The following is a 21,746-nucleotide window of genomic DNA, read 5'->3' as shown; positions in this document are numbered from 1 at the left end:
CTTAAAACCCTGCAGCTTGAAAGAGGGATATGACTAGAGATAATGAACTTGGGATTCATCAGCATGTAGATGATAACTGAAGCCCTGTGAGTAGATGAGATCACCCAGGGAGAGTACGTCATGTGAAAAGACCTTAGGCAGAACCTAAGAGGCAAGATGAAGAAAGGTTTGGTGCAGGGCAGCCAAAGGACTTTCGGTTTGACGGTTACTTATGTTTGTAAAGTTGGCCTGGAGTAAAGGAGTCAGCCCTGTGTTGAGGTTTGAGGACAGTGCGGGTTTGAAAAGCCGTTTGGAAAACCGGAGTGTGCAGGGGCGAGGCAGCCAAGGCTGGTCCACCCTGGGGCTTCTCCCGGACACACGGAGTGGCGCCCCGAGGGGGACGCCGTGGGGCGCTGCCATGGCAACAGAACCTTGGGGTTAGGCCCATCGGCAATTTTAACTGACCAGAGCCGGGCGTTTTAACACACCCTTAGGGATAGCAGGTGCGATGCCAACCCGAGGCGTCCACAACGAGACCAAGATGCCGCGACAACAGGGCCTCGAACTGCGAAACTTCACGTGACGCTACTGCCACGAAGAGCTACGGCGAGTACTAAACGTCATCTTCCCGCGACAACGTCGCGGGAATAGGACGTCCTCCCGGAAGTGGGCTCCAGGTCGGGCAGTGAAAGTGGCAGCCGGTGTCCGCCGAGAGCGGATCTGGGGTGGTCGCACCGGAACTATTTCTCTACGTTTCCTCTCGAGCCTTCCTGAATCTCCCAGGTCTAGGCAGTGAGGAGACGTCTCCACCGCCATGGGGGGCGGAGACCTGGTAAGTGAGGGAGGCCCGGTCTGGGGAGCACTGAGGCGGGAGACCGGCTGGGGCTGAGGACGGAAATTGGTGGGGGTGGCAGTGGGTAACTGGCCACGCAGCCTTCCTTTCGTGGGGGAGGGAGCCGTAGTTCTGGAGAGGGGACGGATCACTCTGTGTCGCCAATCGTGGCAAGTGGTGTTTGTTAGCGGGGACCTTCCCGGCTGGAAATTCTGGGAAGGCCTGGGGGGCGGGGGTTCGAACCATGGCTAGGAAAGAAGGCGGCTATCGAGGATGGGTCACGCAGGCGTTATTTTGTATGTCTTGTCTTAGGACACATCTCTCTTCTTCAGCTAGGAGCTCAGAGTCTTCTTGTCCTGGGCTGTAGTAGGGTTTTTTTGCCCCATTCTCCTCTCCCCTGAGCCATGTCCTGGGGTCCATTTAAAGCCTGAAAGGATCGTCACAGTCCACCTTTGTGACTTATGCTTCTCCTTCAATGCTGTATTCTGATCTATAGTGACAGCGCTTTCTTCTGAATCCACAGCACTTAATATAAGTTATGTGGCAATTTCTCTTAACCTGTATAGTTCATTTGTAGGTGTCTAAGGCCCCAAGTAGGGCAAATGACCCATAAGAGTATGGTGCAAGATCAGAAAAATGCTAAGGTCTGGAAAGCGTAGCTAATTGGATTAGCAAATAGATCAATTTAGCCACCTATCCAGTAGCTGTTTTAGCGTTTGTTGGTGTTATCAATTAAAATGAGTTCCAAGACTTCATCAAATTTCCTGATTTAGTGTATTCTTCAGGTAACTGCATTTAGGGACAGGAACGCTCTAATCCAGGGTTTGCCAGCCTCAGTGCTATTGACATTTTGGGATGGATAAATCTTTGTTTTTGTGTGTGGTCCTTTGCATTGTAGGATGTTTAGCAGCATCCCTGGCCTCTAGCCACTAGATGCCATTACCACCCTTCTCCCCCAATTGCGACAACTCAAAGTGTCTCCAAGCCTTGCCATATGTTCTCTCAGGGGCAAAGTCAATCATGTTAGAGGAGGGAGAGGAAGACCAAGAAGTCAAGGTTGGCAGGGGGTGGGGCATGGTGGGCAGGAAGGAAAGAAGGAAGGAAAGAAGGAAGGACTGGGTGACCTGATGAGGGGAAAGGAAAGATAAGAAGACAGAAAAGGGAGAACTCATTGACTGAACACCTTCCACGCGCCAGGTACCTTGCGTACATTTTCTCATTTAGACTTCTTAACTGGTCTCCTGGGCCCCAACCTTGGCCCTCTCGTCCATTCTTCATGTGATAGCTAGTCATGCATCTCACCTGCATGTGACTATTTAGTGTTTTCTGCTGTCAACAGAATGAAGTCCAGCCCTTTATCATGGTTTCTAAGGCCCTTTATCTCTTCCTTTCTTAGCTGGCTTCATCTTGAGTCCCCTCCCCATCAGCTTACTCCATGTCCAGCCACACTGAATTATTTGTGCTGTGTTCCTTCTTCACTTTGGGCCTGTACCTGTGTGTGCTGTTCCCTCTGTTTGGAAATCTTTCCCCCTCCTCCCCATTCCTACATCACTGTGCTAGTTTATAATTGTCGTTAGATGTCACTTCCTCCAGGAAACCTTCCTTCATTGGAAAGCTAAACCAGAGCAGTGGCTCATGGGGAGGAGGGAAAGGAGAAGCATTCCTCGAAGGTGAAGGGGAGATCAGAACTAAGGGGAGATTCCTAGGAAGGAAGGTTGAAACAGGTTCTAGATGGAGTTGTAAACCATGCAAGTTAAGTAGACTCAAGGAAAAGAAGGTTGTGTTCATAACAGTGAATGTCCAGTGCCAAAAGCACTTTAGTTCTGTTGCCTTTCTGTAGAGTCTATACATGCCCACCTCCCTGCCCCATTCCTCCTGTGTTGTCATCACCAACTCTCTCGCTTCAGGCATGGCCAATGGAAGTCAGACTCATATGCATTTCAGGTTGAAAGTATTTGAAGGGAATCCAGGAAAGGCCTTTCTATCCTGAAGCTTTATGTACTTGAACAACCCCCACCCCTGTGTGTGAGAGATTATTGGGTGCGGACCTTGCCATTGCTAAAGATGTCTTGCCTTTCCGTGTGTCTGCCTTAGCATGAATATAGAGGGGTGGGTGGGGCAGGGCCAGTTATACTCACCACTCGCACAGTCCCTGAATTGTTTTCTCACTCCTTTCATTTACCACAGAATCTGAAGAAGAGCTGGCACCCACAGACCCTCCGCAATGTGGAGAAAGTGTGGAAGGCTGAGCAGAAGCATGAGGCTGAGCGGAAGAAGATTGAGGAGCTTCAGCGGGAGCTGCGGGAGGAGAGGGCCCGGGAAGAGATGCAGCGCTATGCTGAGGACGTTGGGGCTGTCAAGTAAGCCAGGAGCTTAGGGTGTGGGGGTGCAGTTTGGGTTGGGGGTGTCCAGGTATGTAGGCAACTAAAGGGCTGGTCTGCAGGTGCTTCATTCAGTTGTTGCATAATAGATGCTTGAGAGCTTGGGTTTTGAAGTCCGACTGACCTTGGTTCTGAGGCTGGCTTTGCATGTACTAGCCGAGCCATGTAACTGGGGACAAGTTTGGGAGCCATGATTACCTCAGTAGACCCAGGAGAGTGAGAGTACCCAGTGCCTAAGGTTTCTTGAGGATCACATGAGGTCATGTAAAGGGCTTAGTGTAGGCCAAGCTCATGGTAGATTATCGACAAATAAAAGTGACTGAGGAGGATTGCCTCGACCTGCCTCTCAGTATGTGTCAAGGCCTCAGTCCTTTTTTTGTTTGTTTACGTATTGCAGGCTCAGTTCAAAGGGGCAGTGAGGTCCCATGGAAGGAGATGGATGTGTGTCTGTCAGTGAAAGCTGTGTAACTGGAAAGTCCCACTCGATTTTACCCTACTTTAGTTTCCTCTTATATAATGTAGGATAAGACTAGGATAATAATTATCCTACCCATCTCATAAAAGGAGGTAGGAGTTAAATGTGTTCTAAGGAAAATAAAAAGCATAAAATATGCAGTGCATTCCTTAATCAGACAGAATCGAATAAAAACTATAGATACTCTTAAAATTGAGTAATCTGTACTATCACTGCCCTTGTTTATTTCCTTGTGGGCAGGTCTCCAGGGTGGTGTGTGGCATGTGTCCCTCTTTTTTACAGGGCTTTTTCTTAATAATTTTATGACAGGAGGATTTGTGACGTGTGCGTGTATGAGACTTAGTTTCAATTCATGGAAATGGCATTATGAAACTTATGGCAGGACAACAGTTACATGCTTTGAGGATCATGGGTTGGGGAGAAGACCATTCTGATTTAAGTATGAAATTTGAAATGTTTTAAAATAAATGGAGTTTTAGAATTTTAAAGTATATTTAGGGCGTTAATACGTAAAATGAGATGAGAGTGAAATTTTATGTTTTTGTGGTTTTTTTTTACCATCGACACACATTAAATTATTTTACTTTATGTACTTTATATAACTTACATACTTTACATTATAATTTAATGTAAATAAATATCAAACATTCAAATTAATTCCTGGGCAGCTTATAAGGTGAACACACATTGTTATATGTGAAGTTTTAGATTTGTGAAACTTTAATTTTAAAACAGATATCAATTTTAGACTGAATACTCATTAGTCATAAAAGTTCACTTTTCCACTAGCCAAAGGTAAAATATTACTTTGAAATTTTGGTTCAACAAAGGGTTACACGTCATATGCCTGATATGTCAGAAATTTGGTCTTTACAGAGTCTAATTAATGAGGTTGGAATATAGATGAATAGCCTCAGAGCTGGGAGGCAAACGTTTACCCTGTTGCTGGCCCTCATGCCTGCTTGTCTCTGCAAATGGGAAGAAGTTGATTTTCTATTGTTTTGATTTTTTTCGCCCCCTCTCATATCCTCCCACGTTATATAACACAAAGGTCAGCGTGTAGGTCTTTTTGTCTTTCCTTGCAGACATATTTAGAGGATCTGCTTGTCCATCTGGCTATTTTGTATAGTTCTTTGCATAGTGTCAGGCTTTTAATTTATCCTATAAAATACCATTAAAAACCTTTTACTATCTAATGATTCACCTCTATGGTTCAGATAATCATTTCTATGTTTGAAATGCATCTCTCAGAACAAATAAAAACCTTAATTCATGTATTATCCTGGGTCTCCAAATCCCTCTTTGCAATAGTGTTGCTTTAGTATTTACTGATAATGTTAGAAAATTATGTTGTCTAGACAGTGGTCTATACCAGAGTTTCTCAACCTTTACACTGTAGGGTATTCCTGGAAGATTAAATAAAGATGGGAGTGATTCCCGCCCAAACAGATTCCCTAAGAATACCAGGGAGTGTGTGGGTTAAGAGCTCCCCGGGTGATCCTACAGGGCAGCCGCGACTGAGAACCTGGCCTATATCCTTAATGATAACAACAGGAAAAATCTCTAGATCGTTTCGCTTTTGTGTGGCTTTTACTCTAAATATTTTCTCATTTATAAAGTCAGAGTAACAACAACAATAACAAAACGACTAAAGAAAATACAAAATACAAAAACTTAAATTTAAATAAATAAAAAGAGGAACAATGAGAGATGGCAGTTAGTAACTTCATTTTAGACGTGAGGATATGGACATGCACAGAAGTCGCTTGCACGGTTACCTAGCTGGTTAGTGGTGGAACCAGACCAAGTACTGTGGCCCTGGATCTCAACTATACGATATGTTCTCTTACTACCCTGTTTCCCTGAAAATAAGACCTAGCCGGACAATCAGCTCTAATGCGTCTTTTGGAGCAAAAATTAATATAAGACCTGGTATTGTATTGTATTGTATTACATTACATTACATTATATTATATTATACCAGGTCTTATATTATAATAGAATAAGTCCGGGTCTTATATTAATTTTTGCTCCAAAAGACGCATTACAGCTGATTGTCTGGCTAGGTCTATTTTCGGGGAAACACGGTAGCTAGGAGTTTAAGAAAACCTAGTGGGAGAAAGAAACACATATAGATAAAATAAAAGACTAGCTAGTGTTTATTCAGTACTTGCTTTGTGCCGTGCACTTTTCTGAATGCCTTAAAAATCCATTGAATGGGCAGGCCGGAAGGCTCAGTTGGAGCTCTTTTTTTTTAAAAAAGATTTTTCATTGGGGAAGGGAAACAGGACTTTATTGGGAAAAAGTTTGTACTTCCAGGACTTTTTTTCCAAGTCAAGTTGTTGTCCTTTCAATCTTAGTAGTGGAGGGCGCAGCTCAGCTCCAGGTCCAGTTGCCGTTGTTAGTTGCAGGGGGCAGAGCCCACCATCCCTTGCGAGACTCCAGGAATTGAACTGGCAACCTTGTGGTTGAGAGCCCACTGGCCCGTGTGGGAATTGAACCGGCAGCATTAGGAGCACTAAGCTCCAACTGCCTGAGGCACTGGGACGGCCCTGTGAGCTCTTAAGAACTAGGTTCCCAGTTAAATTCCTGCATGGGGTGGTGGGCTGCGCTCCCTGCAATTAAGATTGAAAACAGCGATAGGACTTGGAGCTGAGCTGCTCCCTCCACAACTAGATTGAAGGACAATGACTTGGAGCTGATGGGCCCTGGAGAAACACACTGTTCCCCAATAATTTAAAAACAAACAAAAAAATCCATTGACTTATTTAAGCCCCAACAACCCTGTGAGGTAGGTATTAGATTGGTGCAAAAATAATTGCGGTTTAAAAGGTTAAAAAAATTGCAAAAACTGCTATCACTTTTGCACCAACCTAACACCATTTTACATGTGAGGCCATCAAGGCTCAGAGAAGTTTCTTGGCGTTAGACTCAAGATTCCATGTTTCTTGATTCCGGAGGTTGCTCTTAACTATTATGTTATACTGTCTTTCAAGAAAATGAGCTTTCTAGAATATTCTTCCACTGATCTTCCTGCTCATACTTCTTTAGACAAGATCTGATACAGTTTTCCTTTCATAATCAGTCCTTTTTTCCCTCCCCAGAACTTTTTTTTTTTTTAATGTTGGTGATAATTTATATGATGCTTGAATTCTTTTTTTTTTTTATTTAATTTTTTATTGGGGAATACTGGGAACAGTGTTTTTCCAGGCCCATCAGCTCCAAGTCAAGTCATTGTCCTTCAGTCTGTCTGTGGAGGGCATAGCTCAGCTCCAAGTCCAGTCACCCTTTTCAATCTTAGTTGCAGGGGGCGCAGCTCACCTTTCTATGTGGGAATTGAACTAGCAACCTTGTTGTTAAGAGCTCACGCTCTAACCAACTGAGACAGCTCAGTAGCAGCTCGTCTTCAATCTAGTTGTGGAGGGCACAGCTCGCTGGCCTATGTGGGAATCAAACTGGCAACCCTGTTGTTCAGAGCTCACGCTCTAACCAACTGAGCCATCTGGCTGCCCCTTCCCAGAACTTTTTTTGTTTGAAAAACAGAACACACAAAACCAGGCAGAAAAGTCCCAAAGGAAATGATGGTCATGTTTCACTATTATTTGTCTTTTGGTCCTCCATCTTCTAAGACCTTGTTATGTTTTCTTTTAATGCTGTTAGAATTTATTTTGATCACAAATATAATCCAAGTGTGAATAAATAAATATATTAACTTTTTACACCTTCCCTGCCCTCCCCCATGTTCCTTTAAATAGAAAAAAGTGCCTAATGTCTTCATAACCTATTTAACCATAGTTGTTCTATGGTTTAAAAACAGACTGTATCTGGGTCTTCCAAAATCATTCTTGAACTATAGCTCATTATGTTAAAGAAATCCTGGGAAAGAACTCCTGTTGATATTGTCCATGTTCTCCAAAAGGTGAGGGTGGTAACTGGGTTGAAGGCAACTGTGGAGGGGGGGGTGTGGTCCACAGTAAATTAAGGACCGTTGGGAAACTGCACAAAGGCAAATCTTATCAGTAAGATACCAGCTCCTCCAATCAAAACTAGGAAAATGCCACCCATCACAGCTGACCCAACAACCATGGCCACTGTTCCATTTGTTGCTTGGCAGTATGGCTCCTGTTAGGGAAACACTTGTGATGGAACTCCAGGGATCTTCTTTCCCTCTAACTTGAACCATACTGCAGTCAATCATAGAAAACAGACCTCCTCAAACTACAAAGCTACCTCCCAACTGTGAAAGCCTGTTTTTAATAGCCGTCAACCCCCCTTGTAGTCTCTGGTTTACTCCCACTGGAGAAGGGCAAAACACTCTCATAGCTTGAAAGACGCCACTATCTGTGGTACTCAAAAAGGCGCCACCACAGTCTTCCACAGTTGGCCAGGGCACCGTATTTCCCCGAAAATAAGACCGGGTCTTATATTAATTTTTGCTCCAAAAGACGCGTTAGGGCTTATTTTATATTACGAGCATCCTGAAAAATCAGGCTATGGCTTATTTTCCAGTCAAGTCTTATTTTTGAGGAAACATGATAGGAAGGCATTCTTTATGCTCATAGTTGTTACATTATCTAAGAGAAAAATAAATATACAAATTAAACCAAAAAGTCATTCAAAAACCTTTTATTTAATGTTATAGATAATGCTGTTTTGATGAAACTACTTCGCTGCTTGCAGTGTGAATGTGGCATTGGCTGCTTCAACCCATGCTCTTATGAATTCACCAAGCCTTTCCTTTCTGTTGTATGAGGGTTCAATTGCCTCACCACTTTTTTCTCAGAAACATAGGAAAATATTTGTTTGGCATGATACTGTGACATAATTTGGCTCCCCTGTTTTGGCTTGAAAGCATAGTTTGCTTATTGGGTTACCTCTGGTCTTTTCTCATTGTCCCCTCATATGTAGTTTTACCACTTGTGCCAGCATGACACTAAGCACCAAAACATACAATCAACATAACTACATATGTGGCCACTGAAATTGTTCTTGGTAATAAAACGATCCAGGATATAATTATTGTTTCATGTTACCCTTGAAGTGAAAGGCTAATGTAAAGAATTTGTACAGGAGACTTGAGAAGCCCTGATCAAAGATCCATGTCCCAGGTTGAGGAACTCTATTTTTCCTCGTCAGTTGCTTTATGTGTGTGGAAACGATCTCTCCATCGAATGGTAAGCTTCATGCTGGCAAGCAGCATTTCTTCCCTTGTGCCACGTGGAGTACCGTGTTTACCTGTGCTATGTGCCTGTGGAATGAGTCCTGCTCTGACCAGCTGTGGTTACATATCCTTTATGTTCAGGTTTTGTGTGTAGGTTTGCAGTGGTCTACATTTCCTTTGATTATGTGTGTGTACATATATATATATATATATTTTTTTTTTTTTCTTTTCTTTTTTTTTTTTTCCTTGAACTAGGAAAAAAGAAGAAAAATTGGACTGGATGTACCAGGGTCCTGGTGGGATGGTGAACCGTGATGAGTACTTGCTGGGGCGCCCCATTGACAAATACGTTTTCGAAAAGATGGAGGAGAAGGAGACAGGCTGTTCTTCTGAGACAGGACTCCTCCCAGGCTCTATCTTTGCCCCGTCGGGTGCCAATTCCCTTCTTGACATGGCTAGCAAAATCCGGGAGGACCCGCTCTTCATCATCAGGTACTGATGAGGGGCTGGGAAGGGGGTTTTGTTACAGAGATACTTAGTAGAGATGTTAGATAGCCTTTCACTTCATAGTTGGTTTCCTCTCATCCTCTCAGCTTTTATCTGTCATGTAAAGGATTTGTCTCCGTTTGGGCATCACAGTGTTGGGAAGGAGGCTCCATTAAGGGTGCCTGATCTAGGCCATCGGGAAAGAGATTGGCAAATGGACCAGACCAGATTTATTCATTTTCTGTTGTCCCTTAAACAAAAATAGGAGATAGAAACAAGGAGACAAAGGCTGGCAGCTTCTTGGAAATTTGGGGATATGTGCAGAGTTGGTTAGGTGGGTGAACAGGCCCTCTTTCCCCATTCCCCCCCATTTTTTTTCTGCAGCAGAACCCTTTAAAAAGAAATTTTAAAATCTTATTTGAAACTAGTATATAACAGATCAAAATAGAGCTGCATTTTTGGTGCTAAATAAGATCATGCTGTGTATATTTTTGGGGGTTTAATTTGCAATATTTTATTTAAAGTGTGTAAGGTTAAACATTCAGAAATGGTTATTTGTTATTTACATTTCTTCTTTTGAAAATTCTTTTGAAGTTATATGTTAAAGATATTGCATATGTATATGTAAAGATATTGTACAGTATGTATATGCAAATATTTTCTCCTGTTTTGTTAGCTTCTAAATTAATTGTAGTAAGATATGCATAACATAAAATTTATCATTTTAACCATTTTTAAGTTTGCATTCAGTGGTATTAAGTACACTCACATTGTTGTGCAACCATCACCACCATCTATCTCCAGAATTTTTCCATCATCCCAAACTGAAACTCTATACTCATTAAACAACGACTCCTCATTCCCTCCTCCTCACAGCACCTGGCAACCACCATTCTGCTTTCTGTCTCTGTGAATTTAACTCCTCTAGTTACTTCATGTAAGTGGAATTGAATCATACAGTAGTTATCCTTTTGCAGCTGGCTTATTTTACTCAGTAAAATGTCTTCAAGGTTCATCCTAGGTTAACATGTATCAGGATATCCTTTTTTAAAAAATTATGGTGGAATACACATAACATTAAATTTGCATTTTAACCATTCTGAGTGAACAGTTCAGTAGTATTAAAGGTATCCACCTTGTGCAACCAGTCAATCTCTACGTTTTTCATCTTGCAAAACTGAAGCTCTATACCAATTAAACACAGCTCTCTATTTCCCCTTCACTGCAGCTCCTGGGAACCACCATTCTACTCCGGTTTTATGAGTTTGACTATTCTAGGAACTTCATATAAGTGAAAGCATACAATATTTGACTTTTTGGGACTAGTTTATTTCACTTAGCATAATGTCTTCAAAGTCCATCCATGTTGTAGCATGTATCAGAATTTCCTTCCTTGTAAAGGGTGAATAATATTTCATTGCATACATTTTGTTTATTCATTCGACTGTGGATGGACATTTGGCTTAGTTCCACCTTTGGGCTATTGTGAATAACTCTGCTGTGAATGTTGGTGTACTAATATTGTGCATCTTATTTTATAATCTACTTGTTTTTCACCTAATCATTTATATTGAAAATCTTTCTATGTCACTAATTATGCTTCTATAACATCATTTTTATGAAAATATTGTATGGATGTACCATAATTTATTTTATTAATACTCTCTGGGTCCCTAACTTGTTTCCAAATTTTCTTTTTTCTTTTTTTATTGGGGAATATTGGGGAACAGTGTGTTTCTCCAGGACCCATCAGCACCGTTTTCAATCTTAGTTGCAGGGGGCGCAGCCCATCATCCCATGCGGGAATGGAACCAGCAACCTTGTTGTTGAGAGCTCGTGCTCTAACCAACTGAGCCATCTGGCTGCCCTTCAAATTTTCATTGTTAAAATACAAACACCTTTATAGTGACCTTCCTTGATATTTCCTTACAGTAACAAAGTCTTGAGGAAGAATTTTTGAGACCAAAGAGTAAGTGCAGGCTCTGATAGGTGTTGCCAAATTGTCCTCCAGGAAGGTTGACCAATTTACCCTCCTATTAACAACATAAGAGAGTGATACTTCTTGAAAGAGGAATCCATTCTCTTTATTTCCCAGGTGCTTATCATGCTGAACAGTGGACGTAATACTGGAATATTGCAACCAGTTGATACACAGCAATCAGTTGACATACAGGATGACACCCATTTACTTTACCAGTTGGGAAGCCCTGAGCATGAAGACTAAGGAGAAACAACAAACTCACTTTCTTGCACTACACGGAATCAGTGTGGACTTTCGCCACAATATTTAATCCCTTATGCAGATTTGAGGAAGATTTCTGGCTTCCACACCATCATGTCGATTTTAACATAGGGTCTTTAACATAGGGTCTGTCTTCATGCATTTGAAAAAGATTGCTACATAGAATTGTGGAGAGTAGAATGAATGACTTAATCTCTTTTCCAAAAGAAATAGTCATGATTTTTATAATTTCTTCCCTTTCTTTAGGAAGAAAGAGGAGGAGAAAAAAAGAGAAGTATTGAATAATCCTGTGAAAATGAAGAAAATCAAAGAATTGGTAAGTAATGTATCAAATAAACACCAGGAGTATCTTTTATCTACTACATGTGAGAACTCTCCATTTACTCTTACCTTACAATATGTTAAAACAAAATGGTTTAAAAAATTTTTGTCTTTTAGAGATCTTTTCTTGGTGATTTTATATAGATTTAATTTATCAAGTTTAATTAAGCTTGATTTCCTTTTATGTCTTTTGGTTGGAAAAGCACCACATGATATAATTTTTCCTGAAAAAGAATGGTATGGGATATGCCTGTGGAAAGCATGATCCTACAGTGTTTTCAGGAGATCAGGTGGTAGAGCCTCCAGGGCGTCTTCGTCATTCACATGACGTATTATGTGATTGATCCTTGAATCAGTTGGTAAGGAAAATTGGAAGATTAGTCTTGTAGGCCCTGATTGCTTTTGGTGGAGCTGAAGTTCTTTTGACAGGTGAAAACTGCTAGGCAGTAGTTCCAGGGACTGTTAAAAAACACAAGTTCCTAGCCCCACCCACCAGAGATTCTGTTCACTATTCTAAGGCCCCTTTGTGCACAACCAAGGTTAAGACCCTCCCTGTTGTTGATAGGGAAACTCTGAGAATGTCCTGGCCCCGCGTAGACCCACATGCTAGGAGTCAAGTACTATAGGCTGTGCATAATCCATAACCCAGAAGGACTGACCGGAGTCTCAGTAATAATGTGTGATTATGACCTGGGCATTTTCTAGTTGCAAATGAGTCTGGAAAAAAAGGAGAAGAAGAAAAAGAAGGAGAAGAAAAAGAAGCACAAGAAACATAAGCACAGGAGCTCAAGTAGTGATCATGGCAGCAGTGAGGACGAGCGCAGCCGGGGGAGGTGAGCATGTGGAGGCGGGCCTCCCTCGTCACTGATTCATTCACTCATTCATTCCGTAGACACTCGCTGTGGTTTCAGTGGTGAACTCGTACACGGGCCCTGTACCCACAGAGCTCCTTGGAGATCTTGGCAAGGCTCCATAACAGAGCTGACTGTAGCCTCATAGGTCTTTGGTCAGACATCCTGGTTATGACTTTCATCTAAGATGGTGATTTCGCCAAGACTAAAGCGAATTTTATGTAGGCTTTTTTTTTTTAATGCATTAATGGGCCCATCTGGGCCCATTCTGTGTCTTCTCTGTGGGAGCAATCAGCACTGTCGCTGCTGACTCACTCTTAATCCCTGGAATAGCAGCACGAGGTGAGAGGAGAATGTTCGGGCGTTGGAGCTGAAAGCTAGGCCCACGGTTTTTCACAGGAAAAACATGACTGTGCTGATGCATCTTCTAGCACAGACAGTCCAAATAGAGAGACACATTCCCAAGTAATAGGTGGGAGGTGGGAAAGGCCACGTTTGGAGCAGGAAGCACGTTTCAGCACAAGAGATTTAAACTGGACCTTCTCGCGTTTCCTTTTTCAATGAGTGTGTATTTCTAATCTCTTAGATCTCAAAAGAAGATGGCAAATTCTTCCTCTGTTTTGTCCAAAGTTCCTGGATATGGCTTACAGGTAAGGATGTGGGCTTCTCAAAGGGAGTGATGATGGGACTGTGGAATGTGCCAACTTGACAGCCTTTGTGGATATAGAGTGTTTTTAGCAGCCAATCAAACATCATGTGGGGAGAGGAGAGTTTAGGTAGCAAAGATCGGGCTGCTGGGGAACAGGCCCATTTCCTATTCCTGAGCCTCTGACTGTGGTTGAGGGCCCTCTGAGCAGAGAGGCTAAACCACCAGTGGAGCATTTAGGCATTCTGCCCATCCCTCTGCAAATAATTTACATGAAATGTATACATTTACATATACCGATAGATGACTTTTGACAAATGTACACCCCTCTGGATTCCTTCTTTTCCCTCAGTATGTTTAACCCGAGGTCCTGTCCTTCATGGTGTGCCTGTTGCTCCTTCTTAGGCTGCAGTGAAAAGCCAAGGCAATTAGGTGGTTGGGTGGGTACATTCTTTAAGGAAATTCTGAAGATAACTTTCCTAAGTTTGTGTGGTTCTCTGTGAAGGGATTGGTTTATCTAGTTGGCTCCTTACAGAACCTCAGTGCTCATTCATTTTCTTGTTTCACTGCATTTTCTCCTGAGCTGCTGGATTTTCCTATGACTAGCCTTTCTTCCTTTCCTTGATGATACAGATCAGGGGCTCTGACCATAGCCAGGGACTGCAGGGTCCTCTGGTGGCTGAGCCAAAGGGAGCGCATGGGTGGAAACATCACTCCAGGTCCAGAAGCTCCTCCCACTCACCTCCCAGACATGCCAGCAGGAAGAGCACCAGAGAAGCAGGGTCCCGAGACAGGAGGTCTCGATCCCCAGGCAGAAGGTCACGGTCCCCAAGACCAAGCAAACCGTGAGTGTGGGAATTTACTGGGAAATTACCTGTGCATATGGCGGCCTGGTCACAGCAGGTATTTGCTTTTGGTGAAGTCTATTCATGAATTTTTCCAAATGTCTTTGTTATTCCCTTTACATCATTTTTTTCTCCCACCTTAGCTTTTTTTCCCAGCTCAGGTCCCTGAGCTGTGGAATCTTTAGAGTGAGTTTAATATCAAATCTTATATATCTTTATGCCTTATTTTTTCTTCTATTTCTGTCTTCTATTCTTTTCAATTTGGATTAGAATTCTTAGACAGTTAGCTTTTCTTCCACCATTTGAGAAACATGATAAAAGCCCCTGTATTGTAAAAGCTTTTCTCCTCTCTGCCCTCTGTGTCTGTTACAGGCATAACTCTAAGGTAAACAGGAAAGAGAGAGGCCGAACTAAGAGCCCGTCTCCTAAAAAAGAAGTCTACCAAAGGCGGCATGCGCCTGGATATACCAGGTTAGTCAAGAGCCCAGGAGATTAACTTCAAACTGCAGGCCTGAGTCTAAGAGTGGCGCAAACCAGGGCAAGTGGACAATCTATTGTCCAGTATAGCACCTTTTTGCCCAACCAACTTTTTTCATTCTTGTCAACTTTTAACAGTCTGCTTCGCCTTCTCGTCATGTGAGGTACACTGAAAGGACAACGTGAGTAGTTTTGATTTAGTGAACAAGTAATTGACTGTCTCTCAACATGTGTAAACATGTAAATTCGTATAGAGATTTCCACAGAGCAACTTTTCTTGAAAGAGTATTCCTTTCTTGAGGCATCAGCTGAAAGGGAAGCAGGCTGCTCTCATTGAGGGCAGACATCCTAAGATGGATTCTGTGTTTGAGTTGCTTGTGGAGTGGGTGAGACAGAGTACAGAGGTGCAGCCCTGGCACCTGAGGCTGTGCCCATGAAAGGTTGTCCCTAGGAGTCTTGATTGCTCTTAGTAAAAGTTTAGGTGAGGTGGACAACTTTTGTGAACTTTCTTTTACTGACCAAATTGGCTGCACATTAGAATCATTCCCATTACCCAGCTACACCCCAGCCCCGTTACATCGTAATCTCTGGGGGTGGGCCCAGACATCAGTATTTTTAAAGTTCCCCAGTGGTGCCAATGTGTAGCCATCATTGAGAACCACTGAGAGACTACAACCTCTTGTATTCATTATGTTGTTAGAAGAGAGGCAGGCCCTAAGGTCCCTTTTAACTCTTAATTGCCTGACTCCCTAAGTTTCCAGGGAACAGAAACTTTTTTAAAAGGTTTAAATTTGACTGGCAACTTTCTAAAATATTTTACATATTTCTCTGCCTTCCCAGACAGAGTACATTTACTCTTTTATCGGTGACACTGGGTTAGTTCTTCAGCTGTGCTATAATTCATGCTCCTCTTAGAGAGGGATGTACATCACTGCGTGTATTTTTTAATATATTTTAAGGCTCTTGGTCAGCACGTGACTGTGCTTTCTCAGATCCTGCTTTGGTTTTGTCTCTCTTGCCATCTGTCATCACTTGAATTTGCCTTACTTTGTGAGTCTTTTTTATTGCCCTTAGAATTTGTGTTGAATTTTGTGATTGAAAAGGAGTTGGAGCCCTCAAGACCTCTCTTTTCCAGGGGTAAAAACACAGAAACTTGAATGCATGGATTTGGTGATATCTCTTTATTTTGATTTGGTGTTTCAGGTTAGTGGAGGTTTCTTTATGTAAGTAAGACGATGCTCAAGACAAAAAGAGAAAAATTGTGGCTGTAAAACCTTTCTTAGCACTATTTAATCAGTGTGTCTCAGATTGAGAGACACTGGATAGTTCCTCAAGGAGAGTTCTGAGTACTTTTAAATTTTTGTGTTTTCTTTTGTGTGTGTGCTTTCTTTTCACTAGTGATCTGAAACAGCTTTCTTACCAGCTGAAAAGATGAAACTTCTCTTTTTCAGTGAGAATCCCAATCTAAAGCAATTTTTATATAGACTAAGACTATTTTTTTCTTTTAAAAATGTTTGGGGTCTTGTGGGATTTCCATTTAATTTATATTATTTTTCACTGCTTTCAGTGCTTTCTAAATTTCTTACAGGCAACACATTTTTTTAATTTAAAAAATATGTACGCTTAAAACAAATAAAAAAACACTAGCATAAGGTCACATTCCAGAAGGGGCTAAAATTCCTTCTGTTGGGCTTATAAATTACCCAGAACAAAAGTGACGATAGGAAATAGAAAATGGAGTTATTATTCTTGCATTAATTACAATTACTCTGGAGGTACATATTTTTAATAGGTATACATATTTTTAAAAAGTCAAAAACTATTAAAAATCTTATAATAAAACCACCAGTTCCTTTGCCCTGCCTGACCTTACTTCTAGTCATCCTGCCTGGAAGCAACCACTGTCAGCTTTTCTTTAATTCTATTGTTTTGAAATGTTTTATTGGGGAACAATGTGTTTCTCCAGGGCCCATCAGCTCCAAGTCGCTGTCCTTCAATCTAGTTGTAGAGGGTGCAGCTCAGCTCCAAGTCCAGTTACCTTTTCCAATCTTAGTTGCAGGAGCACAGCCCACCATCCCATGTGGGAATTGAACTGGCAACTTTGTTGTTGAGAGCTCCTGCTCTAACCATCTGAGCCATCCGGCCGCCCCTCAGGCAGCTCAGATGCAGCTTGGGGCAGCTCGGGGCAGCTCAGCTGCAGCTCGTTGTCTTCAATCTAGTTGTGGAGGGTGCAGCTCACTGGTCCATGTGGGAATCGAACTGGCAACCTTGTTGTTCAGAGCTCCTGTTCAGAGCTCCTGTTCTAACCAACTGAGCCATCTGGCCGCCCCACTTTCAGCTTTTTGAGCTGTTTCCTTTGGCAGCTATCCTTTTCTAAAAATATACATATGTTGCCATCTCTTAATTAATAAGTTATAGATATTAGGTATTTTCTTACTGTTAGAGTAAATGAGGTCTTAGAGTAAATGAGCTCTTACACACTCCCAGTCCCATGTGTTTTTCTCACCCCATCTTTACATTATAGTTATATCACAATTTTTGTTTTAATCAATATGTGGATTCGTGTTACTATGTCATATAAATATTGTTCACTGATACTTTTCATTGCCAAGTGGAATACTGAGGTTACATTTCCTTTCTTTACATTTTTTTCTAGGGTCAATATTTGCCTCTTTTAATCTGACCCATGGCTTTCAGTTCTGGGAAATTTTCTGGTATTATTTCTTTGTTCTCCCTAATTTCTAAGTGTTCATTCATGTTCTGATTGTTCTTTTAAAAAAGCCTCCTATTTCTCATTTCAGTGATGTAATAATATATTTCATTTGTTATCTCAGAGTGAGATTTTTTTCATTGTAAATTTTTTTTTGGAAGATTTTATTGGGGGAGGGGAACAGGAGTTTATTGGGGAACAGTGTGTACTTCCAGGACTTTTTTCCAAGTCAAGTTGTTGTCCTTTCAGTCTTAGTTGTGGAGGGCGCAGCCCAGGTCCAGGTCCAGGTCCAGTTACCGTTGCTAGTTGCTAGTTGCAGGGGGCGCAGCCCACCATCCCTTGTGGGAGTCGAACTGGCAACCTTGTGGTTGAGAGGATGCACTCCACCCAACTGAGCTCAGTGGCAGCTCAGCTCAAGGTGCTGTGTTCAATCTTAGTTGCAGGGGCACTGCCCACCATCCCTTGGGGGATGGGAGGAATTGAACTGTCAACCTTGTGGTTGAGAGCCCACTGGCCCATGTGGGAATCGAACCGGCAGCCTTCGGAGTTAGGAGCATGGAGCTCTAACCACCTGAGCCACCGGGCCAGCCCCCTTTGAGCCTTTCTTGGATTTAGCTTCTGATTAACATCAGGCACTTAGCATTCAGTTTCCTCCAATCTGTTAAAGTAGTTAACCACTCCTTCACCCACTTCTGCTTTCCAACATTTTGTTGACATCTTATCCAGTGTTATCTTCTCTCCCATTCTCTTTGTGGTTTTATATATTTTATTTAGTGGCATTTTGGGAAGGGAGCATATCATTTCACTGTAAATAACAATGTCAGGGTTTTGTATCTTAAGTTTGTTTCTCAAAATTGGGCTCTCATTCCCTCATGGGGCTCCAATAATTATTTTTCCTTTTAAAGGGGGATCTTATGTCACACCCATTTGAGAAGTAATGGATTTGGATGTCTAACGTTGTTAAATAGTGATTGAGCTGGTTAATCTCCTACGCTTCTTGCTCTAACTTCCTTTGCACTGAGTGCTAGGAAAGAAGACCCATCTATTTCTGAAGTGAAATTGAATTCTCCAGGCATCTGGCCTCTAGTTTGGTCCTAAAGTGTTATGCTTATTATGTTTATGGGCTATGTCCATGCATTTCTTAGCATCTCCAGTGGGTAGATGGTAGATGTCAGCAGTCATGTGGATAACTTAGTCTTCTGTTCTATAAAGTTGTTGAGCAAACAATTGGAGTATTTTATATTTAGTGTTTCAGAATCCTTCACTAAAAGTGTTTGAAATTTGGATGAAACCACCTGAACAAGATGTCATGCTGAGTTTGGTTGGCACTGGGCTGGGCATGTACGTGGAAAGAGAGCAGTGAGCTAGAGAACCTGGGGTCCTACCTGATTTCTCTTCTCCCTGAGGTGGTTCTATTTTTTGCTAGGAGAGAAGTAGACCTGATAGGATGGTTTTTGTATTCAACAGAAAGCTCTCCTCAGAGGAACTAGAGCGAAAACGGCAAGAGATGATGGAAAACGCCAAGTGGCGGGAGGAGGAGAGACTGAACATCCTCAAGAGGCATGCTAAGGATGACGAACGGGAGCAGAGGCTGGAGAAGCTGGACTCCCGGGATGGGAAGTTTATCCAGTGAGTGCATCTTCTTCCTGCCTAATGGCTTTCATGGCTATGGTCCCAAGGAGGCAGTGGGCATCTGGTTCATTCATTGTGTTCCCAGTGTTTCTGTGTCTGTGCAGAGAACACGGGCAGCTCAACCTCCAGACCACCTTTGTACTACTCCCACCTCCTGGCCAGACAGTGGAGTGTTTTATACTTGAGGGGAGAAGTGAATTGGTATTTTCATCAAATCTCTTTGGCCTTCCTTTTAACACGTTGCGTACGGATCACGAGAATCTTCACGAGGGATTTAAACCCCGCCGTACGCAACGTGTTAAATAAGAATTCGTGGCTCAGGAATCCTTTTTCCAATGAGGCTTTGACTTATTTTCCAAAACAGATAAATTTTCCCTTAATGGAACTGGTTTAAAAAATTGAGTTCCAGATGGAATTACTCGAAAGTTACCTATGTGGGCTTAAAAGAACTTGTGTTTCTACAGCTGCTTTGTGGCTAATAACCTGTTTCTTCTAACCTGTTTCTTTGACCACTTGACACATTTGTTACATTTGCCTGTCTTCTCTCTCTAGCCGCATGAAGCTAGAAAGCGCGTCTACTTCCACCCTAGAGGATCGGGTGAAGCGGAATATCTACTCTCTACAGAGAACCTCAGTAGCTCTGGAGAAGAACTTTATGAAAAGATGAAAACCATGCCCTCTCTTGCTGGCTTTCCTGAATTTTCCAGGGAAACTGCTGATCCCCTTAAAAATTCTCTTTATAAGAGTTCAAGTGACTTCTTCCACAGATGTCAAACCACCACTGTTCAAAGTGACTCTCCTACATCGATTCCAGAAACAGCTACTTCCTTTGAGAACCAGTGTCACTGACTTTATGGGACTCTCAGTAACTTTTGCTGGGTGCAGTGTGTTTTAACTGTTTTCAGTGGGTGGACACTGGACCATCTAGATGTGAGCCCTCCTCCTGCTCTGGAAGGCTGCTTCCTGTGGTCGTGATTCTTACCATGCCACTTCCCTCCCACCTGTGTGAACAGACCTATCCCACCACTTCAGTATAGACCAGACCTTCTGGAAACCTCCATCTCCAGAGTCAGTCACCCAGATACATTGTGCTTACTAGGGTAAATGAACATTTACTCCATTTAGTAGATATGTCACAGAATGATGTCAGGTTAGGGCAGAGCCAAGGGAATGACAAAGAATCTGAAAGGGAAAACAATATTAAAAAATCCATAAATGAACCGTTGAACCATTGGAGTATCTTTGAAACTGTAAAAGTATATAGTGTGCATATGTATAAATGTATAATTTTTACATGCTTTTAAAAAAAGTTAGCTTTGTGAGAATATATAGTTTGGTAAGTGACTTTACTATGAAATGAACCACATTGTATTTTGTAATCGAGTGACATAGTAAGGCAGACAGCTTTTTTTTCATCTGTGAATCCAGCTAGTCTAGGAGGGGCCTGGGTTTACTGATAAGATCCAGGGTATTTATCCTTTTCCATTTCTTAGAGTTTTCATGTAGGCAGTGCAGTGGTGAAGTCAAATGATTTTAGGAATCAGGACCAAATTGCCAGTATGCTCTCTGGCTCTTAAAAGCAAATAAAATGGAAGCTGTTTATTTCATGGCTTCCCTTTTATCATGTAGTAATCTTATTGCAATTCTAGACGTTCAGGAGTTGTTTGCTACTATTTTTTAGTCAGGTATTAAAAGAAAACCCCAAAACTGATGGGACCAATCTCTTTCTTCTTTCCCTTCTCTGTTCTTTCACCAGAAACCCTCATTTGACACACGAACTCCTGGGCTCTCTTGACCCACACGTTAGCTGCGCTACCTCCTTTTCTGCTAATTCCTAATTCTGCTTGAAACAAATTTGGATTTACATTTTTGAGCACTTATGATGCCAGGCACTGTAATACTTAAAATCCAGTCATTCCCCAGAGTGTAATACACACTTGTTATTCATTTAATCACCCCAGTCCTGCTCCCCTATGCTAGGGTTAATTATGTCTTTTATTATATTACTTGGTAATAAAGACTACATTTATTTTTGTAACTTTAAAGAGCAACCATGTACTGAGAACCGAATTTTCGAATTTCTATACAGAACACTATTGCCCCATAATTTGTATTGAATATCTGGAGATCCTTGGTCCGAGAGGAATTATGTAATAAAGTGTGGATAGTTTACTCAAAGATTTCATGAAGTGAATCGGAGAATAAGACGATTATGACTCTCGGCTGTAGGACAGGTGGGTTAAGGTGCCAGCGGTCCCTTAACTCGACCCTTTGGCGGGAGGAGGCTGGCAGCAGGTGGGTGGGTGTGGGACCCATTCATAAAACTCAGGGTTCTCAGCCGGCTGTTCTCATTGGCCCTGGGGAAGAGGGGCGTGTCCCGCGGGTAGAGCGCGCGTTAGGCCCAGGGGAGTGGGAAGATCCACGCTTGGGTGGGGCGAGGGGGCGTTCCTTGGTTTTCCCGGCAGGACTTCCTTTTTCCCTTGCTATGTTCCTTCTCTCTCCCCCGGGGTGGGGATGGTACGTCCCACCCTCCTCGCATTCCCGCCCCTTCTCCCCTCCCGAGCAGCGGCGCCGCCGCCATCTTTGCATGTCAGGTTGAGGGAAAGAGCCAAACCCTGGCTTTAAAGGGTCCGGACAGGGAGCCCCTCCCGTGGTAGACAGCGAGACCCACCCAACCCTCCTACCCTCCCTGTTCCGGTGCGGGGCTT

At 42.5% G+C, this 21,746-nt stretch overlaps 1 protein-coding gene and 1 pseudogene across 1 annotated transcript; one reads left to right on the top strand and one right to left on the bottom strand.

Moving 5' to 3' along the window:
* The first annotated feature begins 621 nt into the window (after positions 1-621).
* On the top strand, positions 622-21,210 carry CWC25 (CWC25 spliceosome associated protein). The gene is made up of 10 exons (XM_074320573.2): positions 622-811; positions 2,999-3,171; positions 9,084-9,320; positions 11,803-11,872; positions 12,583-12,710; positions 13,315-13,378; positions 14,008-14,219; positions 14,592-14,690; positions 18,874-19,035; positions 19,591-21,210. Exons 1-10 carry the CDS (start codon positions 794-796, stop codon positions 19,703-19,705), a joined length of 1,278 nt encoding a protein of 425 aa, XP_074176674.2. The 5' UTR covers positions 622-793; the 3' UTR covers positions 19,706-21,210.
* LOC109451938 (mitochondrial import inner membrane translocase subunit Tim17-A pseudogene) lies at positions 7,528-8,093 on the bottom strand (annotated as a pseudogene).
* Positions 21,211-21,746: the final 536 nt, after the last annotated feature.

Source organism: Rhinolophus sinicus, chromosome 12 (assembly GCF_057876585.1).
Source record: "Rhinolophus sinicus isolate RSI-liver-muscle chromosome 12, RSI-T2T, whole genome shotgun sequence".
Lineage (NCBI taxonomy): Eukaryota > Metazoa > Chordata > Mammalia > Chiroptera > Rhinolophidae > Rhinolophus > Rhinolophus sinicus.
Note: the sequence above shows the minus strand (reverse complement) of the source record. Positions and strands in the feature narration are given on the sequence as shown.

Bases quoted from the DNA above. Each gene is read 5' to 3' on its own strand.
- CWC25 (XM_074320573.2), top strand. The intron at 13,379-14,007 runs GTAAGGATGTGG...TTGATGATACAG, and splicing joins TTCCTGGATATGGCTTACAG to ATCAGGGGCTCTGACCATAG. The intron at 14,691-18,873 runs GTTAGTCAAGAG...TGTATTCAACAG, and splicing joins CATGCGCCTGGATATACCAG to AAAGCTCTCCTCAGAGGAAC.